Raw genomic sequence first — 26,815 nt, 5'->3', positions numbered from 1 at the left:
CATGTTATGGACAGATTCATATTTAACATGTTGGCTTAAAATAGTTTGAATTCAGTTCAATTCATATGTATTCGGTATTATGAGGATCATAGCTAAATTGCTGAGAAAACTTTTCAGTTCAGTTCTAATCTAATTCTGATACTTTCACTGGAATTCTTTGTCAAGGTTATGTAACCAGATTTGAGGTTTCACAATTATGCCATTGTAGAGAAAAGTAGAAGTGATACTGAGACACAGAGAGAAATGAAAATGAAAGAAAGAAACGCAACTAGCCTAAATATCAGGGCCCGTATTCATAAAGATTCTAAGAATCCTCTCAGAAAACTCTTAATTTAGCTTAAAAACTTTTACGTAGGAGTCTTAGCTTAAAAGCGATTCGGGACCGATCTGAGAGCAACTCTGAGTAAGGAAAAGACAAAAACTTTTATCTTAGTGAGGAGGCGGGGTTGACCCTGTTGCTATGTATGACACAATCTTTTGAAGACTGTGATTGGTTGGTTGACCAAGAAGGAAAAAAAAAAGTGATTTAGGGTCTATTCTAAGCCTTCACTTTGAAATTACATGCGTATTTTTTCCTATTTGACTGTTCTCTCAGAGTCACACACACACACACACACACACACATTATAGGCCTATATGTGTAGGCCTATATAAATCCTTTTTTTATTTTCCATGCTGTTAATTTCCTATAAGGTATTTGATTGCTTAGAATGATAAAAATTGTTCCACTCTTTCCAATTACACTGATTGTTGGCATGTCTATTTAAGTGGTGGTTTGAATGTTGGTTTTAATGTATCAAACATGGAATTTTCCCAGTTGCCAAATATCGTAATGTAGTGATTACTTTCATTTCTGGCGCTATGGCATTTCTGCGCTGTGCTGGAGATATTAGCGTGTCTCTAAAAAGATCTGTCACAAACATGATCCCTGCACGATCTAATCTATAGCGTCTTATTAACTCACTGTCATCCATTGTCTGCAACACATTTCTTCTCCCTCTTCGTCTTTCTGCCATTTTCTCCTCTGCTAAAGAAACTCCTAAGCCTCTTAAAAGTCCTCGTCCGTGCTCCTAACAATTTTAACCTTAAAACCTCTTTTAAGGGTTAAGATGCTTCCTGAATTACTTTTTTCTTTACTAGGATTTTTTCTTTAATTTTAAGAGTAAACGCCCAAATTTCTAAGAATTTTCTTAGAATTTTGTCACTATGAGCTACTCTTTGCATTAAGATTCTTTATGAATACGGGCCCAGGGCCCGTATCCCTAAAGATTCTGAGAATCCTCTCAGAGAGCTCCTAACTTAACCTAAAAATTCCTTGCCAGGAGTTTTAGCTTAGAAGTGATTCCAAAACATTTTCAGTGAACTCTGAGCAAGGAATGAATGGAAAATCCTAGCTTAGTGAGGAGGTGTGGTTGACCCCGTTGCTAGGTATGAGTCATCATTTCAAAAGCCGTGATTGGTTGATCCTACAAGTTTGATGAAAATGAACTTTTGGTGATAATGAGCAAAGGATGTACCCTCAAATCAATAAACATAATTATACACTCTAATCTTATGCAGACTGTAATTGTAAATAATATTTCACATTCAAGAAAATATCTGGAAAATGAATAGTAAGCTGTAGGGGTTATAGCCTAACATTAGAATCTAAAATATGTGAAAACTTAAGCTCATTAACACCCTGTTCAAATAATGATTTGTGTCTTATTTGCTCATATTAATATCCTAGCTGGCATATTTTGTACTTTCACTCCCATATGGACCCCATTGAAAACAAGATGGCCTATCTCAAGGGGCTGTCCTTAATGAAGTAGAAATTGCAACGTTACAACTCAGTGTGGTCTTAACGAGGGTAACACGGCTCAGCTTTTATCAATGTCTGTGATTGCTGGCTGGTCTATTTATGAAGGCTTGTTAACAAATATCCTACAAACACAGAAAATGGAGAAAAAAGGACATCTCTCCTGCCTCCTCTGTTGGCCATTTTGTGCAGCTGCTTAGGGGAACTCCTAAGCCACTAAAAGTCCTCTTCCCTGCTCTTAGCAGATCTCGCCTTAGGAGCCCTTTTAAGCGCTAGGAATCTTGAGGAATAGCTTTTATATTAACTGGGATTTTCGTGTCACTTTTAGGGGAAATTCTAAGAAAACGTCATGACTCTGAGAATTTTCTTAGAATTTGGCCGCTAGGAGCCACTTTTTGCACAAAAATTCTTTAGGGATACGGGCCCAGGAGTCCAGGTTTTGGTTAGTTAAAAAAAATTGTGTTACATATTTATCCCTTTTTTCTTTACATCCTGTTTGTAGACCCATTTGTGTGTGTGTGTGTGTGTGTGTTTTTACTGATACAATTATGCATATGCATACCGTAATACTACCAAAGGAGGTGTTCATTCACAATATGTACCGGATAACACTTTACAAATATAACTGTATTAAATTGCGCAAACAATAAAATTAGTAAATTCTAAAATGAACGTTTGTGTTTTTTGTTGTTGTTATTCGAATCGACCAATAAGATCGCACTTCTCACTTCCGGGAATGAACTAGCACCATTTCAGTTCTGCTGCAGAAAGGAGAAATCTTATAGAAACATAATCATGCTGTACATCTACTTTTTAATGTGTAAGTAGAAAATGCATTTATTCTTACATGCACACCGTCATTTATTGCATGATTGCAAGAAAGAGAAACACGTAAAAAGAACAAGTAAATACTAAAGTGAAAGTAACCTACTGTATGTTTACATGAACAAAGTTTCCTTGTTCGCGTATCCAAAACAAAAAAAAAGCTACAGAATGATCTCGATCGAGTGTTTTCATACAAGCGCAGCCTCTAATAAATACATTAAATGATGTTATAATTTCTGTCCAGTCCATCTGGTTTACTTCTCAATGTCGAATGAGGAGCAACGCTGGATTAAAATACCATGTAAAGCTAACATTGAACAAGGTGTAAAGTACAGGAGAATCACCTGGTACAAGGTTTGTGTCCGACTGTCTTTTTTTTTCAAATAGTTAGTATTTCAAAAAGCTGTTAACAGTAGCTGCAACCTGCAAATCAATGTTTCCTGGAGCAATGTGTTATTAAAGCAAGCTTATTTTACAGGTTGAAGAGGGTTCTGATGTGCTGGCTGGACTTGTTTTAAAGGATCTGTTAAAAAACATTACAACACTCTTTAAGTTTGCACATCATTCCTATGAGGTGGGGGAGGACAACTCTCTCCTGGTCCCTGGTACTGCTGAAGAAGACTGTGGTGTTTACAGATGCACCTTGTGGCCTCCACTGGGTCATTACATTCAGGAAGGAAATACAGAGTATTATGCAGCAGGTGAGAAGGGGAGTGGAAGTTATTTTGATTAAAGATTACAAGGGTACGCAAACTGTATAAAAAAAAATAGTGATGTGCATGCACTGTGAAAAAAAAGTTGCTGCCTTAAATTTTTAATAACAATCAACTTGGACGTTTAACCCTTGGGCTGCATTATATATTTGACACCGTTGAGTGCGTTAAGGGACAAAAATGTCCACTCTAAACACTGCCATAAAACTATTATATATTATTATTTTTTTCCACTTTGACTGAGTTCAATATTTTAACCAGCATCAGTCCTCATCATACATACCACATATTTATTTAATTTCAGGATTTTAACCCTTTAAATTCCAGTTTTGGTGACGGTACCCTCAATTTTTATAAGAGGAAAAAACACAAAAATGTAATTATTTTCCATATAGTAAATGCAAATTGAAAACCTTGGCTTTGGATTATCACAGTCTTGAATATGTAAAAGATTAGCAGCAAAAAAAATGTTGGTGCATTTTTATTTTTTGTGCTACATCAGATTAAAATAAAAAAACCCATTCAGTGCATTAAGGGACAAAAATGTCCACTCTAAACATTGCCATAAAACTATTATATATTATTATTTTTTTCCACTTTGACTGAGTTCAATATTTTAACCAGCATCAGTCCTCATCATACATACCACATATTTATTTAATTTCAGGATTTTAACCCTTTAAATTCCAGTTTTGGTGACGGTACCCTCAATTTTATAAGAGGAAAAAACACAAAAATCTAATTATTTTCCATATAGTTTTCCAAAAATTTTGGTGCATTTTTATTTTTTGTGCTACATCAGATTAAAATAAAAAACCCATTCAGTGCATTAAGGACAAAATTGTCCCCATTGAAACCCATTAAAATATCCATTTTTGAACCCACTGTCATAATATTCTAAAATCATAATTTTTATTCAAATACCCTGTCATCACCAAGCCTTGGGGTAAAATATTTACTTTTTACTGTATTCAACCAGTTGGTACCAATTGTCATACATCTGACATATCACAAACATCATGCAGTATTGCAAACATTCTCCTGATTTCTACTAGGTGACTATAACCTGTGTCTGTCTCCCTACACATCAAAATCTCTAGAAAGAAAGCAAAACTACAAGATCACCATGAACATGAACTTTTATTTTTATCATCTTGTCGAGTGTGAAATGGCCGCACCAAAGGCACAGCTTTATAACTTTTGCATCAACCGCACTTGTATAAACACCGATTTCTCACTTAGACTATTGCAAAACAAAGGTAGACTTTGTTTTGGATCCCTCGCAGATAGATCTTTGTGTTGCCGCAAGATGAAAGTTGTTATGTCTAAGGACTGACTGCATGGCTGTGCTTGTGCCTACGTTGTCCTATGTGAGAAATTATTAGTTACCTTTGAAACATAGACTGCTAAAAAACGAAGCCGTGTCAAAGGTTCATGTCTGTGCGTAAATTACGCATGAATCAAACCGAAAGAAAACAATGCCGTGAGAAGCGCTTTCTCTCTCTCGTGCGCGCGCGCGCTCACACACACACACTCACACACACACACACAGAGAGAGAGAGAGAGAGAGTAAAACATGACTTTCAGGATATTGTGATTTTTGTCACTCGCCTAAACACCATGCATTACGGCCCTACACACACACACACACACACACAATTTTTGTCAACGCAGACACACATCGCTCTCAGACATCCACACATACTCGGAAACATAATTTTTAGATCTTTGAACCATTCAAATCCTTCATGCACAGTCAAGTGCCCCTATAGTGGAAACCAGGAAAATGGCGTGCATTTCCCCCTATAGGGAATACACATGTAGTGACGTCATCTGGTAAAATACACTATATAATGCAAATATAATGCCTTTGCTTCAAAATGAAAGAATGTTTCAACATAAATCATGATTTATGTATTAATGACGGCCCCGGCTTTAAACGACGTTTTAATGGGTGTCAATGGGACATTTTTGTCCCTTATGGTACTGAATGGTGCTATTTGTTCTACACCGTGTGTGTTATACATATTTTAATTTTTTTTTTCAAAATTTGTAAATTTATGCAAAAAGTCACAACTTTGCCAAATTACATACCATTGGCATTAAAACAGCCAAAATGGTCAAAGAAATAAAAATGAAAAGGACAAAAATGTCCCTAATGCAGCCTAAAGGCCCTTTCACACTGGAATCGTTTTTTCGCCGCAGCACATTCGCGTTCGGTGTGAAAGCACTCATTACACAAACAGCTGATCAAAAAATAAAACCATCGCGCAAATTATTCGTGCGTAAAAATCGCGTCCAGTGTGAAAGGGCCTTAAGGGTTAAGTAATTTCAAGTTAAATTACATTAAGTTGAATCTTGTTTAACATATAAAAAAGCTGAAAATTGCTTAACTTATTTTGATGAGTTAAAGCAATGTTAAAACATATGTTGTCATAACTTATTGATCATATAATTTTTTACAGTGTGGATAAATCATTTATAAATAGCATATTGCTATATTCCATAAAAAGGAATGGTTAATTTTGAGTTCATGGTGACATGAAGCCTGAAATCTTAAAGGGATAGTTCACCCAAAAATGATAATTCTGTCATAATTTACTCACCCTCAAGTTGTTCCAAACCTGTATGAGTTTCTTTCTTCTGCTGAACACAAAAGAAGATATTTTGAAGAATGTTGGTAACCAGGCAGTTGATGGGCCCCATTGACTTACATAGTTGTTTTTTTCATTTGAAAGTTAATGACTACGGAGTCCCCCTAGTACCACTTTGTCAAAAAAATTAATTATAACTAGATTAAAAAGTTCGTCGAGACAAACTTTAAGTTGGCTTGAGAAAGCTGGACCAGAAAGTTTGAAGAAGTTAAAAGTAGTTTGGAGTTTAAAGTAGTTTCAAGTTTAAATTAGTTTAAAGTTTAAATTAGTTAGAAGTTTAAAATAGTTTAAAGTTAAAATTAGTTTGAAGCTTAAATTAGTTTAAAGTTTAAATTAGTCTAAAGTTTAAATTAGTTTGAAGTTTAAATTAGTTTAAAGTTTAAATTAGTTTAATGTTTAAATTAGTTTAAAGTTTAAAGTATTTTAAAGTTAAAAAGTTGTTGGGGGTTTTCTAGTGGGTTGCTAAGGTGTTCTGGGTGGTTGCTAGGCAGTTGCTAGGGTGTTCTGGGTGGTTGCTAGGCGGTTGCTAGGGTGTTTTTGGTGGTTGCTAGGGTGTTCTGGGTGGTTGCTATGGTGTTGCTAGGTTGTTGCTAGGGTATTCTGTTTGGTTGCTAGGGTGTTCTGGGTGGTTGCTAGGTGGTTGCTAGGGTGTTCTGGGTGGTTGCTAGGGTGTTGCTAAGCGGTTGCTAGGGTATTTTGGGTGGTTGCTAGGGTGTTGCTAGGCGGTTGCTAAGGTATTTTGGGTGGTTGCTAGGCGGTTACTAGTGTGTTCTGGGTGGTTGCTAGGCGGTTGCTAGGGTGTTTTAGCGGTTGCTATGGTGTTGCTAGGCGGTTGCTAGGGTGTTCTGGGTGGTTGCTAGGGTGTTGCTAGGCGGTTGCTAGGGTATTCTGGGTGGTTGCTAGGCGGTTACTAGGGTGTTTTGGTGGTTGCTATGGTGTTGCTAGGCGGTTGCTAGGGTATTATGGGTGGTTGCTATGGTGTTGCTAGGGTATTCCAGGTGGTTGCTAGGATGTTGCTAGGTGGTTGCTAGGGTGTTTTGGTGGTTGCTATGGTGTTGCTAGGTGGTTGCTAGGGTGTTCTGGGTGGTTGCTATGATGTTGCTAGGTGGTTGCTAGGGTGTTTTGGTAGTTGCTATGGTGTTGCTAGGGTATTCTGGGTGGTTGCTAGGGTGTTGCTAGGGTGTTCTGGGTGGTTGCTATGGTGTTACTTGGTGGTTGGTAGTTGTCACAGATGGTTACTATGGAGTTTGTATAGTTCTTAGCATGATCTTGGTATGATTTAGCACTTAACTAATCGCTATTAGCATGTAGCTATTCACTGCTAGCATGTGTAGCATGTTGGAAGTGCTGTTTGCTAGCATGAGTCAAAAGAGCCAAACCTCATCTCTATACAATGTTCTGATACAGAGATATAGGTCTTGCAAAATGGTTGCTAGGGTACTCAAGTTTGGTTGCTATGGAGTTGCTTGGGAGCTGGGAGCTTTATACGTACGAAGTTTAAAGTGGTTTGAAGTTTAAATTAGTTTACGAGTTTTTGAGTTTTGAGTTTATAAGTTTAAATGAGTTTAGAGTTTAAGTTTAAATGAGTTTAGAGAGTGTGTGTGTGTATGTGGGTTCACACACACACACACACACACACACACTCAGAGTTTATGAGTTTAGAGTTTATAAGTGTATAAATGGATGAGTTTATAAGTGTACACGTTTTTGAATTTGGTTTGTAAGTTTAAATGAGTTTTGAGTTTATAAGTTTAAATGAGTTTACAGTTTATAAGTTTAAATGAGTTAAAGCTTAAGTTTGAAGTTTAAAGAAGTTTAAAGTTTATATTAGTTTGAAGTTTAATTTAGTTTGAAGTTTAAAGTAGTTTAAAGTTTAAAATAGTTTGAAGTAGATAGATAGATGAGTTGATTAGTTTAATTGAGTCTCAATGGCTTATATATTATATAGAATGGCAGTTTGAATTAGTCTTCAAGGTATTTTGATTTGAATTTTCGTCGGTTGGCCAGTTTGAATCTAGATTTGAATTTTTTAGAACTCCCCAATGTAAGTCAATGGGAGTTTTTCCGAGTTTTGATCGGCAATATTAGGAAAACCGTAAGTCCGATCAGTCTGAAAAGATATAGCAACTCAAGTCAGAATAGTCTGAAGGTCTGAGCCGAGTTTGGAGTATGTAGAGTTAAAGCTCTAGGAGGAGATAGGGGATAAATTTTTAGTAAGAAGAATAATAATAATAACTAGAATGTACATTTCCTGAAGAAAATGTGAAGTGGTGCTTGCAGTGGCAAAACTCGCCACTCGGTTGCTAGGGTGTTGTACATGATTGCATACGAGCCAACAACCATGTCTGCATGATGTTGTGGAGCTGAAATATGGCTTCTATATGTTGCAATATGGTTGCTAGGTGGCTCTAAATGGTTGCTAGGGTGTGAATACACAGTTACCATGGTGATATTTACAGACTGTTTTACAACCGAAACTAATGAGCCAACCCCCATCTCTATACAATATTCTGATGCAGAGATGTAAGTCTTGTAAAATGGTTGCTAGGGTACTCTGTTTGGTTGCTATGGAGTTGCTTGGCAGCTGCTAATGATGAAACTGCAAAGGCTTTTTGTCAGTATGAATGATATAAACCAACTCCCATCTCTATACGATGTTCTGATGCAGAGATAAACGGTTGCTAGGGTACTCTGTTTGGTTGCTAGGGAGTAGCTTGGCAGCTGCCAATCATGAAACTCCAAAGGCTGCTTGTCAGTATGAATGATATAATCCAACTCCCATGCCTCTGTGACATACAGAATGGAAGATATCCCTCTTTGAATTTTGGTTGCTAGGGTACTCTATTTGGTTGCTAGGGAGTGGCTTGGGAGCTGTCAATAATGAAACTACAAAGGCTGCTTGTCAGTATGAATGATATAATCCAACTCCCATGCCTCTGTGACATACAGAATGGAAGATATCCCTCTTTGAATTTTGGTTGCTAGGGTACTCTATTTGGTTGCTAGGGAGTGGCTTGGCAGCTGGCAATCATGAAACTCCAAAGGCTGCTTGTCAGTATGAATGAAATAATCCAACTCCCATGCCTCTGTGACATACAGAATGGAAGATATCCCTCTTTGGATTTTGGTTGCTAGGGTACTCTGTTTGGTTGCTAGGGAGTGGCTTGTCAGCTGCCAATCATTAAACTCCAAAGGCTTCTTGTCACTATGAATGATATAAACCAACTCCCATGCCTCTGTGACATTCAGAATGGAAGATATCCCTCTTTGGATTTTGGTTGCTAGGGTACTCTGTTTGGTTGCTAGGGAGTGGCTTGTCAGCTGCCAATCATGAAACTCCAAAGGTTTCTTGTCACTATGAATGATATAAACCAACTCCCATGCCTCTGCGACATTCAGAATGGAAGATATGCCTCTTTGGATTTTGGTTGCTAGGGTACTCTGTTTGGTTGCTAGGGAGTGGCTTGTCAGCTGCCAATCATTAAAGTCCAAAGGCTTCTTGTCACTATGAATGATATAAACCAACTCCCATGCCTCTGTGACATTCAGAATGGAAGATATCCCTCTTTGGATTTTGGTTGCTAAGGTGCTCGACAATGGTTGCTAGGGAGGGGCTTGGAAGTGTTGAGGTGATTCATGATTGGCTGTTTGCTGCCCTGAGTCAACTGAGACCACCCGCATGTTTCTATGACAATTCAGTCTGGAGATATCTCTTTGAACTCTTTCAATGGAAGTCTATGGAACTTGTTGCTAAGGGGCTGTAAATGGTTGCTAGGGCGTGGCTTGATAGCTTCACAATGATCCTGAGAGACTGATTGGTCGTCTGAGTAAAATGAGCCCTCCCCCTTGTCTCTATGACACTGTGATCCAGAGCTACGTTCAATACAAAGTCCCTATGCAATTTACCATAGTAGGAAATGCATGTGTGTTTCACGGGACGTTCCTTCCCCATAGTAAGTCAATGGGGCAACTTTGGGCATCTCCTGCCCCCCAGGGGTGCAACTTTTACCCCATTGTGAGGTATGTTCTTACAGAGCCTGTCAGCCACTTCAAATGTGGCAAATCACACGTTTCTGCGAAATCCTCGCTCAGAGCTACGTGTGGTCAAAGTTCGTCGCAATGTTAAGTCAATGGGACTTTTTTGGCCGCTTTTTCGCCCCTGGGGCGAACACCGCACCCCCGATCGCTTATAAAAGTCATAGCACACCTCTCCTCAATGAGCCAGTCGATTTGACACCTCACTCAGGGGTCTGAGACAAACGGTGCGGGGCGAGTTACGCGCCAAACTTTGTCCAGAATAATAATAAAAAGAATAATAAGTATGAGCAATAACAATAGTGATGCCTTGCTTTCAGCAAGCACCACTAATAATAATAAGTTTAAGTACAATATCAGAAAGTTGGCTCTCTCAAGCCAACTTAACTATCTCGTGGCCTCAAGATAGTAACTCGTGGCCTCAAGATACTATCTCGTGGCCTCAAGATATATATAGTATATATAGTATACTATCTCGTGGCCTCAAGATAGTATCTCGTGGCCTCAAGATAGTAAATCGTGGCCTCAAGATACTATCTCGTGGCCAATACTATATATATCTTGAGGCCACGAGATAGTATCTTGAGGCCACGAGTTACTATCTTGAGGCCACGAGTTACTATCTTGAGGCCACGAATTACTATCTTGAGGCCACGAGTTACTATCTTGTGGCCACGAGGTAGTATCTTGAGGCCACAAGTTACTATCTTGAGGCCACGAGATAGTATCTTGAGGCCACGAGTTACTATCTTGAGGCCAAGAGATAGTATCTTGAGGCCACGAGTTACTATCTTGAGGCCACGAGATAGTTATAATAATTTTTTTTGACAAAGTGGGACTAGGGGGGCTCCGTAAATGGTTACCATCAACAGTCTGGTTACCAACATTCTTCAAAATATCTTCTTGTGTTTTAGGAGAAGTATTATAGGAGAAGTAGGCCTACCATGATATATTTGTTTCATTTCCATAGTTCCCCTTAAATGATAACCTAGATGTGATGTGAAACTTTTGTGTGTGTGTTTGTTTTTGTGCTTAGACTGCATAAAGCCTCAAGTGCAAGCGGTAAGCAGCAAGAAGGACACACAGTCTTCCAATCATCAATTCATCATAGTCGGATGTGTGCTGAGTCTGATGGCTTGTGCTGTTATCATGTTTCTGAACCTCAAAATGATTAAGAAAAATAATATTATGAAAAAACTTGTGCAAACTGATGAAAGTAGACTAACTGTTTTTTTGTAAATTAATTTTGCATTTGTTCAAACAGTAACTGTTTTAATGGAATAGCATCTTACACTATCAACAATAAACTAAATATTGCAAATGTACCATATGTTATTAAACTGATATTATTAAATCAATGTACAACAATCAAGTAGCATTTTTTCCTGTTTTTAGTGGTTACTATAACTGATTTAAGCAATTATTATTAATAGTCACCTTCTGTGATCATTCTTAATAAACAGCAAGTGTAATGATGATGGAGATGCTGCTCTAATTTTACTGAACTGAATACTTACTCTCAACACATAATTTCAAATTCATTTTAATTTGTTAAATTCACTAACTTCGTTAGGCGGTCATAATTGCAATGGCATGGAAACAAGCCAATCATTGGATTTTCGCTTTTATCTCCCTCAGCGTGGTCTCAATAGGCTCAAAGGAGGCAAAATATGCTACACTTTCTTTACCGACTGGTGTTGCTGAAGGACAGTGTTACTTTAGTTAGGAAGACGAGTAAACCATTTGATTTCATAATTCTGTAAATCTGAATTCCTTGAAAATCAGTGTATACACAACTACAAAAAAATTGTTCACCTGCGTTTACTGTTACTGTACAGAAGCCTAGCCTATATAAGGGGGGAAATGTTCAGCTTCCTACCTTTTTTAAAATCTGATGTCAAAACAATTTACAAGTGCTTTTTAATGGTTTGAGTTGTATACTTTGCAATAAAACAAAGCAGTTAAGATGATCCTGATCTTGACAAAACCGCAAGACAACATTGCGAAACCCACACAATTTTTTCTGGAGTTTTCATAGAAAAAGTGATTCTTAAGAACTGTGGGAAGCAGGAGGCAACTTCAGAGGAAACACGAGCATCACGCATTTCACCATAAGATGATGATTCGCTTGACAGTGTTGGGTGAGTAAGATATCGCTTTCTTCTACTCGTTATTTTACTCACAGCTTTTTAGTTCATTTTTAAAGGCCCTTACAATTATTTTATTTGTTCCAAGCTAAAAGCAGTAAATGGCAACAATCATTTTACGCAATAACTCCAGAATGTAACACGTGTGTATTTGGCTACAATAGCCTATCTGTATCCTATCTATAGCCTAGGCTTTGACAAAAACCAAGCAAGCAAAGTTTACCTACGTCAGGCTCTTTGTGCTCTTTATTTTATCCACAGTGTTTTTGATCTGTAATGTCTGTTCTAGCGTTGAGCCTTGGTATAGTGGTCGGCAATGATGAACTCCCCTTCACCGCAGATTGCGGAGCTGATATAATTTTCCCTTGTACTGCCCTTCAAAACTGTAAGAACTACACTTCTGTTACGTGGTACAAGGTGAGTCATGTATCGTCATATTTACCACTGCCTACTTTCTCAAACTTTCTTATCTAATTTGATGAACACCTTGCATGTTTACGTGTCTGACCGCATGGCTTGAAACAAAACGCTGGCCTAATTGGTTTTATAGTTAACCTTGTGAAGGCTATTGTCTAATTTTACTCACACATATGAGCTTAGGGATGGGATGAAAAAAAAAATTTGAATTAAGCTTTTCAAACGAAATGTTCTTCAACAAATCTTAATGCGTCTGCAAAACACGAGAAACGTCTTGTCTTGCATTTACATAGAAAAAACAACGGAACATTTCGAACGGCCTTTAATGTCTGTGGCTTTAAGCAGGAAACATGCTGACATGCATTTCCTTTACACCCATTCCTCTTCATTTTACTTGTAATTTGATCTGTGCATGCGATAGTGAAAGATATGGAGAAAAGAAATTGGCCTACATATGCCCCTTGACCTAAAAACAATTAGTGTGCACCGTAAAAAATAGGCCTATATCAATAAGTTGACGACATATGTTTTTACATTGCTTTAACTTATCAAAATAAGTTAAACAATTTAAGATTCATTCAATTATTTTTTTGTCAGTTTTATGTAATTTAAGTTCAAATGACTTAAAAATCCAAGTTGATTGTAGCCTACTTAAAAATTTAAGGCAGCAACTTTTTTTTACACTGTTTTCAATTTCTTCAGACTATAACATGTATTGGGATACACAACTACATTCTTTACATACTAACTAGTATTCATCACAAATCTATTCTAATAAAGAGCAGAGCTATTATATGAACTCACTGTTCTTTTTCTCTCTTTTTAAAAGTTCTACAATAACAGCAGTGACAAATCTACAATGACAATCCTCAAAAAGTCAGAAAATGTCATTCAAACTGCTAAGCACAATGATTCTGTGTCACTGGATAAAACCACATCTTTGGTTTTAAGGAAAGTTGCTCCTTCAGATTCTGGGATCTACAAGTGTTTAATTAGAGCCAAGGCTGGAGGAAAGAACTGTCACACGTCGTTTAGACTGAATATCTCAGGTATTTCACTTTTAATAAACAGAGAAAATGAACACATTTTTATTTTTGCATAGTTATACATACTGTATTTTGGTTGTGAAATGGTGTGTATACACAAAACATACAGTTTTGGCAAGTTTCCAGTATCTAAATAATTATGGCTTTTCATATGGCTTTTTTCAGAATATTTTTTTACTTGTTGCTCTTTCAGTCATTTTTTGTGCATTATTTCATTTGTTGAAGATAATTTCTGCTGAGATAAAATAGATCTATTTGTCTCCCCAGATTGTGTGTCAACACCTTCACCCATTATCGTTGATTTCTCCACCACTAAGTTTATTAATGGGTCATGGGCAAACATTAGCATCCCAGTGACTCATGTGGATGATTCAGAGCTCTTTGTCTTCTGGGGCTGTGTAGGACTAGCTGTGAGTAAACTTGTCCTCAGTGCTATGTGCATATGGGTAAGTATTTCTAAATAGCTTATTTACCTCATCTCTTTTGGCATTATTTTAATTATTAGAAGTAATTAAGTAATTCAGCACTGCAGCAGATGTATCCAAACAGACAGTTCACTAAGGTTATAACAGTATTGTGCTGAATCAATGTCCTAAATTATAGCAAAAATTTACTTTGGAAGCCTGATCCTTTTGCTGTTAATGTGAAAAATTAAGTTTAAGCTATAAAGGTAATTAGATGTTTCTATTTTCAGGTTCTTGTTGAGTTCAGACAACTTAGAAGAAGAAGACAGACCTAAGATCAACCATTGTTTATCATCACCAATCATTTGTTTCCATATCGTCCATATAGACTTTCCTTACAGTCTGCTAACCTGTGGACAGATCATTTGATGTTTTATTAATTTATTATTTTAATAATTTGAATTTGCCTGTAAATAATACCTTTAATGAGACAGTCATGATGAAACCGTATTGTTGCGGTTCTGTTCAAAGCACAACTGATCCGTGCTTTGTATCCGTTATATTTATTTCCATAAATGAAAATTATTTACTCAACCATATATTGCTCCAAACCCGTATAAAAGAACAAGAGTTTTATCACACTCCAAAAATCAAAAGCATCATAGTGGTCAATTTTACTGTATATTCCAAGACTTCTGAATCCTCATACGACAGCATTATGGGATGGCCAGACTGATATTTAAGTCATTATTCACTCTTTAATCACATAATTAATACAAATAATAATTTATTTGGAATGAAAAGGAAGGGTGAGTAAATAATGGAAGAACTTGTACATTTTAAAATCATTTCTGGGTGAACTATATTCAGAGTGAAAAGGGTTTTCACATCAATTTCATTTTATCCACATTTAATACACTGTAAATAAATAAATTATCTTAATAAATTTTCAATAAAAAAACTCTTCATTCTGGATTTATAGTATACAAGTGTTATTATAGTATTATGTATACACTATTATAGTATTTATTCATATTTTGAATTAGCTCTTACTGTAAAAAATTAAACTGTGATTTTTATGGTAAAAAAACAGCAGCTGTGGTTGCCAGAACTTTACCGTCAAAAATACGGTAGCAACGTTATTGGTTTTACAGACTTAACTTAAAATTTACAGTAATAAACTGTATTTTATTGTCTGATATAATGTGAATTTACCGTCCTATTGAAGTATTAATATCTGTTTTGTACCATTGTAATACAGTGATAACCACCAATCACAGCAGTGATGAGAGTCACATGATCAATCAAAGCTCATCACAAGCAGCTCTTCCACAATAAAGTTAATACTAATATATAGAAGCTGCACAGTGTCATTCACACAAAAATTAAACACCATCTCAGTAACACACATGAAATTTTAAAAATGCAATAAACATTAATTTAACAACATTAAATGTAACATAAAACCCTAATGTACATAACTGATTAGAAAAAAATGAAGAAACAGTTATTTCAACAAAAATACATCAAATGTGAAGTGTCACAGGGAATTTAAATTTACGTTTTTTCACTGTAAATTATACAATGAGTTGTTCTTTTTCACTTTCAAAAACTGTAAATGTAACTGTATTTTACAGTAAAATTACATTAAATGTACCATTAGATCTATCACAGTTATTTACCGTATATAGTACGGAAACTTTCTGTTAACCAATTAACAGTTTTTCACTGTATCACTGTCTTTTACCGTTAAAATTACGATCATTTTTTATTTTAGTTTAAATTTTACAAATTTTATTATGCTTTAGTCATTTTTATTAATTTTTAATATAATATTTTGACAAATATAAATATATATATATATATATATATATATATATATATATATATATATATATATATATATATATATATTTATTAGGGGTGTAACAATATATCGTGTCACAATATATCGCAATACAAAAATGCAACAATATGTATTGTGAATAGTTCTGAAGGGGGTGGATTGGAATCCACTGCTACTTCAATGTATATGTAATGAGTGATTATAATCAAGCTATTAATCAATATTTTTCCTTCTAAACATCAAATGAGTTGAATGACTTCTCTGGATATTTTACTTTGTTATAGAAGTTACCAGTGTGATTACTGAAATGTTCTTTTCATGTATTCTTTAATGTCTGTATTTGATATTTGAATGCAGTAACAGTGCTTGCCTATTTATCCCGGCTTCCAGAAATGAAATGGGGACATGTTTTGTGTTTGAGAAAGGTCTTCAACGTGTTAAAACATATAGGGGCCATTAAAGTCTATAGTTTAAGGGACCATTTCGCAGTTAAAGCTTATATTTTCCATTTAGACTAAAATATCCTATCCTGAGAGAAAGAACTTGTTATCTTGATGTTTTGAGACAAGACTCCTGTTTATAGTTAGAGCCTGGCCAAATCCAACCTTGGAAAAGATGTGTGTTGGTGTGTGTGTTAGTCTTCTTGCTTACAGGTTAAGAAACCACTGGCATTGTTGGAGATTGACTGAGTTGTTGTTCGAGACATGCTGGCACCCAGCAACCCAAATCTGTGACCTGGAAGGTCACGACGTGTCTAACTTCAGGGTCTGAGTGTCAGCTGCATAATCTATGGAGATATGCTTCAGTCTATCTGTATATGTGTGGAAAAAACTATGTTTATCTATTTCTTAGCCAATGAGAATCATTCAACCTGTAAGCAATGACGTAGCTTAGACCTTGGAAATGGTATAACTGCTGTGATCTTTGTAACTGTAAGCGGGGCGGCCTACAAACTCCTGTGTGAGTCTTGAAGCTGACTTCTGCTGATGAAACTGCAAACTATCTTCAGTAAAACTTTTCTTAAATTTTTTATAATTCTGACTCCGGGTCTTCTTTAAAACATCTGGTCCTTGGGTCCTAAACTGTTAACCCCTAACAGTTCACCCAAAATAAAAATTACTATGCGAGAAAAAATGTCAGTACTACATTAAAATATTATATATAATGTTGAATATAATGTATAATAATGCAATAGGGGAATATCTGTGTAAAAAAGTGGCCTACATTATTTTAAATGTATCTAGTCAGTGACAGAGAAACATATTCGTCTAAAATAACTCTGTATTTTCAGCTTCAGAATCATGAATATTTTTATTCTGGTGTCACTATTGTCCTGTGCTTTGGGTTTCCAGCACCAAGTCCAAGAATATTCATTTATACACACAATGTAATATCAAATTTATCAGTTTAATAAACAGTAAATATTTTGTTAACCTTTTATCATATGTCTTGGAGTATCGCAATAATATCGTATCGTGAGTTCAGTATTGTAATATATATCGAATTGTGACATGAGGGTATCGTTACACCCCTAACATATACATATATATATATATATATATATATAAATATATATATATACACTGTATATATATATATACACTGTATATATATATATACATTTTTTTTTTTATATTATTATTTAGATATTATTATTTGTATATATTTTTTATTTTATTTTTTATTTCAGTTTTAGTCTTTAGTCTATTTTAGTTCTATTTTAATTTACAAAAACTGGTAATTTTAGTTAAAAATTACAATACAGCTTCTTACAGTATTTAAACAAATTATATTAATACATTTGTATCTGTATTACTGCATTAAATGGATGAGTAATAGGGTTAATGACCTAGATTAAGCGAGTGTTGTTGTGCGTGTTTTACTGAAGAATTTTTTTTTTTGGCATGCCAAGAGCACCTCTGGTACACCTCTTGGCTATAATTGAATCAGATTGTCTGTTCCAGCTTGATATCACTGCACATGTGATGTGCTGAGGAGATAAGCCATTGCCAGCTCCTTTCCCTCACAAATCTATATCCCTCTGTTCCAGAAAAAAAAAAAAAAAAAATCACACCTGAAAACTTTCTGCCACTTCTGATGGCATTAAAACCCAGGACCAATCCACCTAAATCCACCTGCTCAATTTCTTCCCCCAGGTTATATCTATATCAGAAACAAGGATTTAGCTGCCATATCTCTCGGAGACCAATGCCATCTGCAGATTACTCTATCTATTTAAAGGAATATTCCAGGTTCAGTACAAGCTCTACTGACAGCATTTGCTTTTATTTGTGATTAGGCTTCTGTGTTTTGCACCAGTTCTTGTAAATGTCATACTCAGCTAAATCTAAACTATCAACAACAATATTTTCAGCAGCAAGAGAGAAGTTGTTGGCCAGTATAGATGGCAGCTAATTCAATGCCTTAAATTCATTCGATTAATTACGTGAATGTGAAATGATTTTATATCTCCCTCTTGTGTTGACTGATGAAGTGATGCGTTTTTGTAAGAAAAATATCCATATGCATAACTTTAAAAACTATATAAACGGGCTTCCGGTAACAGCTGTACGCAAGTCTAGTTCGGCTGAAGAGTGACCTCTGACCCTACGCATGACGCACTGATGAACGCGGAAGCACAGAGAATAGAGCAAAACAAAACACTGGTCACGAATTAGAAGTCTAAAACGATAATTTTTAAAGAGGAATGTAAGAGGAGCTTGAGTTTATTGCCCAGCCCTATTTGTTTGAACCGTGAGCATCTGCTCTCACCTAATGCCGAGTTCACACTGAACTATTTTAGGCCCGATTTTCGCTCGCTGACAGGTTTTGTGAGATCGCCGACAATTGCCGAAATCATAGGCAAATTGGTGCTTGTTTACGTGAGTGACAATCACGCAGTGTGAATGATCAAAGACGCGGTCTGAGAGAATCGCCGACGCCCGTGAGATATTTGGCATGCTAAATATCTGGACCTGTCAGCGATCCTGCTGTGTGAATGTGTTCTGACTGAAAACTACATCGGCGATGACCTACAGCCAATGAGAGAGCAAGAAACAGGACACTGGGATGTTCGGGGAGGAGTTATAGACCAGAATATCAGTACTTTAATAGATATATTTACAATTAATGTTATATCAAACATAAACAAAGCACAAACATTTGCTTGACCAGCAGCAACAGCAGCACAATGAAAAATTATTTACCCCCACCTCTCTTTGCAGTACACACAATCCTTGCTTCCCACATCTCCCCAACCATTTCCTCCTGCATAATCTTTTTTTCTTCTCCTTTTCGCTGCAAATCAGCGCACAGACAATTTGGATCGCAATCTTCTTGCAGGCTATCATTTTTAATAACAATATGCTATGCACGAACGCTGCTGACGTATTTCCAGAAGAATCTCAGCCAGCGTTTTTACTTCCGCATAGCGTGTTCTATAGCGAAGTGTACTAGCGGCAAAACTTTCATAAAATTAATTTTCTCAGAAACGGAGACAACGATTTTAGAAACCGATTCACTAGTCGGATTTCGCATGCTATGAGAGAATACTCACCCTCAAAGTTGTCGACGTAGCTCGAAATATATAATTTAAAGCCCTTCTCTTTCTTACTCTTAGGTGTGACAGCTAACTGCCTCACAATATTGTTAACATCATTCACGTTAACCGCTTGAAGTTCTTGTAAACAGCGAGTGTAATTTACCATTATCTTCGAATATTTTTGTATTAGTAGTACCAAAAACAGCTTCCGACGCACCACCGGATGTAACTGGGCGGGCTGAGACAAAACGCGGAAGCGATTTCAGTGTAGCGCGAGAACTCCGGTCTCACGCACGCGTGATCTTGCGTTATATCCATTTTTTACAGTCTATGGTTATATCCTTATAACTTCTCACGTGTGTTTGGTTGCGAAACGTAGTTTGCGGACCAGACAGAAGTTGTCAGCGATTCTTTCTTTTGTAAAGTCTTGCAGTGTGAAAACCCCTGTCGCCGATCCATCGTGCAGTGTGAACACACCAGCAACTGAATGCTACCCCAGAAAGTCATGCAGTGTGAAAAGAACAGTGACCCGACTACTTTAAAAATCGTGCAGTGTGAACTCGCATAAGCTTACACTAAGACTAAGTCATACACCGGAACTCGACTCTCGTGAACGCGCAGACGGCTGCTATCCATGAGCTAGTGATTACAGTTTATAAAGTTATGGATATTTTTCTTACAAAAAACGGATTGGATTACTTTTATGATGGAATGGATGTGCTTTTTTGGGCTTCAAAATCTCAGTTACTCCCATTATAAAGCTTAGAAGAGTCAGGATATTTTTTTAATATAACTGATTGTGTTTGGCTGAAAGAAGGAAGTCATATACACGATGGCTTGGGTGAGTAAATTATGGGATAATTTTTGGGTGAAATAACCCTTTAACAACATTGCTGCTCGGGAACAGGGTCTTATAATCCTGGGATTATGATAGCGGGTTAAGTGAGTGTTTAAAAGCCCTATGGAAGAAGAACTGATGTTCTTTCTCTCAGATCACTGTCATAGGATTTCTGCCAACTCTCATGTACTCTCAAGTAACATTGCTGATGTGTGTAGAAACCCAATGACCTTCCCCCTGCCATGGAGGTGGTGTTGTGTGTTCAAGGCACAGAATATGCAGAACTATAAATTCTGGATTTTGGCCATTATTGACCCCTGTGGTTGTAAATTATAATTTGCTTTGGGGTTTGCATCAGAGCATAAATGATGCAAATTACATATGCTAAACTCCAAGACACCATCTGAATCATTGTGTACATCTTGCCCTCCAGCACCAATAATTAATGTCCAGAAAGTGTGAAGGCAGGATCATTAACATCATTAGCTATTGGCCCTCATTGATAAGTGATAAACATTCCTGTGTATTATGTTCTTATTTCCCCCTCCAGTATTATTACTGATTACTGTATTGTCTCTTGAGTCTCTAGCAGGCTATGTACAGTATTAGCCTTAAGGGGTGTTCAACCTTCAAGTGCATCATCTTTGTAGCTCATCTGTTAGATCTAAGTGCAAGCAATACTAGGTTATGGGTTTGATTCCCTGTCATTGAATGTACCTATAAAAATATCTGCCAAATGAATGTTCACAGCTAGTTCAATATATATATATACACACACACACATATATATACAATATATATATATATATATATATATATATATATATATACACACACACACACACATACATGTCAAGTGTATTTTTTATATATAGTGCTTTTCACAATACAGATTGCATCAAAGCAGCTTCACAGCATTAAACCAAAATAACACAACAAGGTTGTTTCTAGTGTAAATTTATTGATTGATAAAATTAAATTAATATCCCCAAAATATCCCCAACTGAGCAAGCCAAAGGCAACAGTGGCAAGGAACCGAAAACTCCATCAAGTGACCTAATGGTGTCCTAAAACTCCATCAGGTGACCCAATGGAGAAAAAAAACCTTGGGAGAACCCAGGCTCAGTCAGGGGCCAGTTCTCCTCTGGCATTTATGAACTAGAGGCCAGATTGTAGTTTGAACAGTAAGATTTAAAATGTTAGTATATGAATGCCTGGCTGAAGAGATGCGTCTTTAATCTAGTTTTAAACTGGGAGAGCGAGTCTGAGCAACGAACAGTATCAGGAAGGCTATTCCAGAGTTTCGGAGCTAAATGTGAAAATGCTCTCCCTCCTTTGGTGGATCTGGATATCCTAGGTATGACCGAAAGCCTCGAATTTAGTGATCTTAAAGAGCGCGATGGATTATAGGGTGATAGAAGATCCGTTAAATTGACTGGAGCTAAGCCGTTTAGGGCTTTATAAGTCAGTAGCAATACCTTGTAATTGATACGGAACTTTATAGGTAACCAATGCAGTGATGATAAAATCGGTGTTATATGATCATATTTTCTTGATCTAGTAAGAATACATAGGCTATGTATACACACTAGGGATGGAAACGGTTAATCGATTATCGATTAATTGTGACAAGAATTTACTCGATTAAATTAAATTAATTGTCGCTAATTGAACATTACAAACGTGACACGAGATTCTCGCGGGCGGCGAGAGACCGACACAAACCTGAGGCGGCAAAAAAGAAACCAAACATGAGGCGGTCAAAACGGAGTAGAGTGTGGGAGCATTTCAAATTTGAGGCGAAGGAGGACGAAAAGTGCCACCATTGCGCATATGCTTCAGTTATTGTGTGTGAGAGAGATCTCAGGACTGGTGGGAGCATATTGGCTTTAAATATTGGCTTTAACGAGGAGCAGTGGGTCCGAAATTGTGTTGTGTACAAGTACAACAATATGTTGTGTCAACGTTTGTCCACATTCCTCTCCTACGACGACACAACGTTTCGTTGGGTCATCCGTCCCTTTGCAGATGCGCGTCGGGGTTTCTCTCGTCATTAAACCGCGGAAACGTTGCCTAATGCCTCAGAAAATCCGACCTGCCTGTTTACATGACAGTCGCATTTGCACATATCCAATTTATTTCCACATATGAATGAGGCCTGAAACCGATCTCGATATATCCGAATGCATGCGTTTTTTTCCTGTTTACACTGTCATAGAACACATCGGATCTGTGTCACATGTGAGCAAAAAATCGGAATTTGGTCACATTTCATTGACAGTGTAAACGAGGGACGCCCTCTAATTTTACTGTCACCTTCCTCAGGGATGATTTAAGTTGTGTTCAGTTCTATATTTGAAGTTTCCAGGTCTAGCAATCTTACTGTTACCTTTCTCAGACCAAGGGGGATTATAAGTGCTGCTGCTGCTAAAGTTTCAGGTTTTTCATTCAAGTAGTTTACCAGATAGATTATTATATGTATATAGGCTTAATATTGTAGGCTAAGCCTACACATGTAGATTTTTATTTAAAATGTATTTTATGTTGCTTAATGTTTCACATGCAACAGGTGAGCCAGTGCACAATTATTTTTTATGTATTTTAATTTTCTGTAGATAATTTATTTTGTTAAACTACATAAATGCCATTATCTGTACCGTATCCCAGCTGTTACAATAAAACATCAATTGAGCAATATAACATGCATTTTTATTCAGTAGCCTATAAGCAATATTTAGCTTTTTATGTTAAAGACACTATTGATACCGTGAGAAATTTACATTCTCAGGAAAATAGCCGCTTATCAGTTAATCGTTAATCGATCGATAAGGTCAATCAATTAATGATTAATGAATTAATCGATAATTTACATCCCTAATACACACACACACACACACACACACACACACACACACACAGTGAGGAAAATAAGTATTTGAACACCCTGCTATTTTGCAAGTTCTCCCACTTAGAAATCATGGAGGGGTCTGAAATTGTCATCGTAGGTGCATGTCCACTGTGAGAGACATAATCTAAAAATAAAAATAAAATCCAGAAATCACAATGTATGATTTTTTAACTATTTATTTGTATGATACAGCTGCAAATAAGTATTTGAACACCTGAGAAAATCAATGTTAATATTTGGTACAGTAGCCTTTGTTTGCAATTACAGAGGTCAAACGTTTCCTGTAGTTTTTCACCAGGTTTGCACACACTGCAGGAGGGATTTTGGCCCACTCCTCCACACAGATCTTCTCTAGATCAGTCAGGTTTCTGGGCTGTCACTGAGAAACACGGAGTTTGAGCTCCCTCCAAAGATTCTCTATTGGGTTTAGGTCTGGAGACTGGCTAGGCCACGCCAGAACCTTGATATGCTTCTTACAGAGCCACTCCTTGGTTATCCTGGCTGTGTGCTTCGGGTCATTGTCATGTTGGAAGACCCAGCCTCGACCCATCTTCAATGCTCTAACTGAGGGAAGGAGGTTGTTCCCCAAAATCTCGCAATACATGGCCCCGGTCATCCTCTCCTTAATACAGTGCAGTCGCCCTGTCCCATGTGCAGAAAAACACCCCCAAAGCATGATGCTACCACCCCCATGCTTCACAGTAGGGATGGTGTTCTTGGGATGGTACTCATCATTCTTCTTCCTCCAAACACATTTAGTGGAATTATGACCAAAAAGTTCTATTTTGGTCTCATCTGACCACATGACTTTCTCCCATGACTCCTCTGGATCATCCAAATGGTCATTGGCAAACTTAAGACGGGCCTTGACATGTGCTGGTTTAAGCAGGGGAACCTTCCGTGCCATGCATGATTTCAAACCATGACGTCTTAGTGTATTACCAACAGTAACCTTGGAAACGGTGGTCCCAGCTCTTTTCAGGTCATTGACCAGCTCCTCCCGTGTAGTTCTGGGCTGATTTCTCACCTTTCTTAGGGTCATTGAGACCCCACGAGGTGAGATCTTGCATGGAGCCCCAGTCCGAGGGAGATTGACAGTCATGTTTAGCTTCTTCCATTTTCTAATGATTGCTCCAACAGTGGACCTTTTTTCACCAAGCTGCTTGGCAATTTCCCCGTAGCCCTTTCCAGCCTTGTGGAGGTGTACAATTTTGTCTCTAGTGTCTTTGGACAGCTCTTTGGTCTTGGCCATGTTAGTAGTTGGATTCTTACTGATTGTATGGGGTGGACAGGTGTCTTTATGCAGCTAACGACCTCAAACAGGTGCATCTAATTTAGGATAATAAATGGAGTGGAGGTGGACATTTTAAAGGCAGACTAACAGGTCTTTGAGGGTCAGAATTCTAGCTGATAGACAGGTGTTCAAATACCTATTTGCAGCTGTATCATACAAATAAATAGTTAAAAAATCATACATTGTGATTTCTGGATTTTTTTTTTAGATTATGTCTCTCACAGTGGACATGCACCTACGATGACAATTTCAGACCCCTCCATGATTTCCAAGTGGGAGAACTTGCAAAATAGCAGGGTGTTCAAATACTTATTTTCCTCACTGTAGCCTATATATATAGGCTATATAGTGAAAATACAATTACAGATATCAATAATTATAGTTTTTAAAGCATTTTAACTAGTGAAAATAGTATTACAGATATCTAGAAATGTATTTTTTACAGGTAAGACTAGCTATGGTAATGAGTTTATGAATATTAATGAGAACTGGATTTCCCATACTCCTCTTTTAGCACCAGTATAGGCCAAAAATGGAGTAATAACATCCAGTCAGAGAAACGCCTCCTTGTTTATTTATTTATTAGTTTGTTTTTGTCAGTTTCCACAAATCCCTTCACTCGATTGGGATGTTCTCTTTTATTCTGGACGGCAAGGGCAGTGACTGTAACATCGAGTGTGTTTTGCAGTATTAAACACCGATTTACTCCGAAAATTCTTCAAAACGAACACAAAGAATGGCCTTCTCAGCTGCCGTAGTTGTAACTCTTGCGTCATCAGAACAGCAGGGTGTTCAACGCACCACCGTTTCCGTTTAAAATAGGTTTTAAACTTTTTGTCGAGGCTGAACGCAGCCCAGGTCAGATAATTTGTGTTGTCGTTTTTGTCTTCAAAACGACATTTTTTTTTGTTTTCTTCACACTTTGTTCTAATGCATCAAATGAAAACACAATACAACCAAAACGAAAAATAAAACATTTTTGTAAACATGAGCTACCATTTGTACAGTTAAGTTCTCAAATTTTTTTGAGTATCGTACCCCCTAAGGCTTTTAACATCATTCTGTGTACCCCCTCTCTGCAGTCACACCTTTTTCAGTAAGGGGCAGTATTTGCCCCCTTAAATTGATTTTTCCAGTGCATTTTTTACCTTTACAAATTTCATTATAATAATGCTTTAAATAAAGAAAATATTCAATAGAGAAATATGCAATGATGGTAAAAAACGAAGTGATGCTTTTAAATATTAAATTAAAACCGCCATTAGGTGGCGGCAAGTCACTGTCTTTGTGAGTCATAAAGTCTTTCATTCATTCATAAGGAAGCAAGTGGCTGTAATTATGAATGAATAATTGAAGCATTTACTCTCACGATTTGTTCAAAGTCGCAGATTCATTCACAAACACTGCTGTGTGCTGCTGCTGCTATGGCTTTTGTGGAGCTATTATTTTGTTGAAAAAAATACTGACAATTCTGTGTTTAAAATTAACATCACTTAATGCCTTTCGTTTGTTGCACTGTTGTATAAAATCAATGTCACATTTGCAATCGTGTGGATATTCGATTAATGTGATCAACATTAAACACAGGAACTCACACAGGGTATGTTTTTGTATCTAGGCTATATTTGTTCATGCTAAGTGCTAAATCCCCAATTTTACAAAGGTAGACCTACATGTTCGAGAACTGCAGCTATAGCGCGATTAGCCAAGGCAGCATTGTTGAGTGAATGCAGTCAGTTTTGACTGCAAAAGATGTCATGTATTTACAGCATTTTACCTGCTAGAAATACATGCTCAGTTTTAATGTTATTTTAAGGTGGGGTAGAATTAAATGAACGCAAAACTCAGCATTTTGTTCGTGGGAAGACTTCAGATATATATATATATATATATATAAATATATATGCATATGCTTTAATGTATCCAACAAATTGTGGAATGTGTCATTAAGAAATTTCTCAAGATTTGGCAGTGTAGTTCTTTCTAAAATACATCACTAGAGGAAGGCCAAAGCATTTTAGTCCAACAATAGCAAACTGTATTTACACTGCTCATTGCACTGCTCAGTTTTTCATTTGATCCAGTGTTTTATGAATTCTTTGCATACAGGTAAGGTAACCATTAACTGATCATTCATTATGGAAGGACTTTGATCATTTTCTCACTTAATAGTTCATCTTTCAGGACACAGAGGTGTTTATTCAGTACAATATAGTGCAGAGTTCTACTGACTTGCTGTACTAAAGGGTGGGAGGGAATACTAAAAAACAATTTACTAAAAAAGTTTTTTATATGATAGAAATAACTGTTCTGAAAGAATATATATATATATATATATATATATAT

General features: G+C 36.8%; 2 protein-coding genes across 3 annotated transcripts; both read left to right on the top strand.

Annotated features, from left to right (window-relative positions):
• The first annotated feature begins 2,480 nt into the window (after positions 1 to 2,480).
• On the top strand, positions 2,481 to 11,403 carry LOC311065690 (uncharacterized protein). Its single transcript, XM_084086363.1, has 4 exons — positions 2,481 to 2,621; positions 2,871 to 2,980; positions 3,105 to 3,327; positions 11,065 to 11,403. The coding sequence occupies exons 1-4, from the start codon at positions 2,597 to 2,599 to the stop codon at positions 11,265 to 11,267; spliced, it is 561 nt and encodes a 186-aa protein (XP_083942489.1). The 5' UTR covers positions 2,481 to 2,596; the 3' UTR covers positions 11,268 to 11,403.
• A 608-nt stretch (positions 11,404 to 12,011) lies between these two features.
• Positions 12,012 to 15,556, top strand: LOC311065689 (uncharacterized protein). 2 transcript variants are annotated; one of them, XM_084086361.1, is made up of 5 exons: positions 12,012 to 12,169; positions 12,465 to 12,592; positions 13,422 to 13,641; positions 13,906 to 14,084; positions 14,333 to 15,556. In XM_084086361.1, the coding sequence occupies exons 1-5, from the start codon at positions 12,145 to 12,147 to the stop codon at positions 14,375 to 14,377; spliced, it is 597 nt and encodes a 198-aa protein (XP_083942487.1). In that variant the 5' UTR covers positions 12,012 to 12,144; the 3' UTR covers positions 14,378 to 15,556. The 2 variants fall into 2 exon arrangements, with proteins under 2 accessions (XP_083942487.1, XP_083942488.1); XM_084086362.1 differs by having other exon boundaries at positions 12,083 to 12,169; positions 12,437 to 12,592.
• The last annotated feature ends 11,259 nt before the right edge of the window (positions 15,557 to 26,815 follow it).

Source organism: Abramis brama, assembly GCF_963993115.1.
Source record: "Abramis brama genome assembly, chromosome: 16".
In the NCBI taxonomy this organism is placed as follows: Eukaryota; Metazoa; Chordata; class Actinopteri; order Cypriniformes; family Leuciscidae; genus Abramis; species Abramis brama.
This window is presented reverse-complemented; position numbering and strand designations above follow the sequence as displayed.

Coding starts and splice junctions, on each gene's coding strand:
- LOC311065690 (XM_084086363.1), top strand. CDS start 2,597: ATGCTGTACATCTACTTTTTAATGT. Junction 2,622..2,870: donor GTACATCTACTTTTTAATGT/GTAAGTAGAAAA, acceptor ATTTCTGTCCAG/TCCATCTGGTTTACTTCTCA. Junction 2,981..3,104: donor GGAGAATCACCTGGTACAAG/GTTTGTGTCCGA, acceptor CTTATTTTACAG/GTTGAAGAGGGTTCTGATGT.
- LOC311065689 (XM_084086361.1), top strand. CDS start 12,145: ATGATGATTCGCTTGACAGTGTTGG. Junction 12,593..13,421: donor CTTCTGTTACGTGGTACAAG/GTGAGTCATGTA, acceptor TCTTTTTAAAAG/TTCTACAATAACAGCAGTGA. Junction 13,642..13,905: donor GTTTAGACTGAATATCTCAG/GTATTTCACTTT, acceptor TTGTCTCCCCAG/ATTGTGTGTCAACACCTTCA.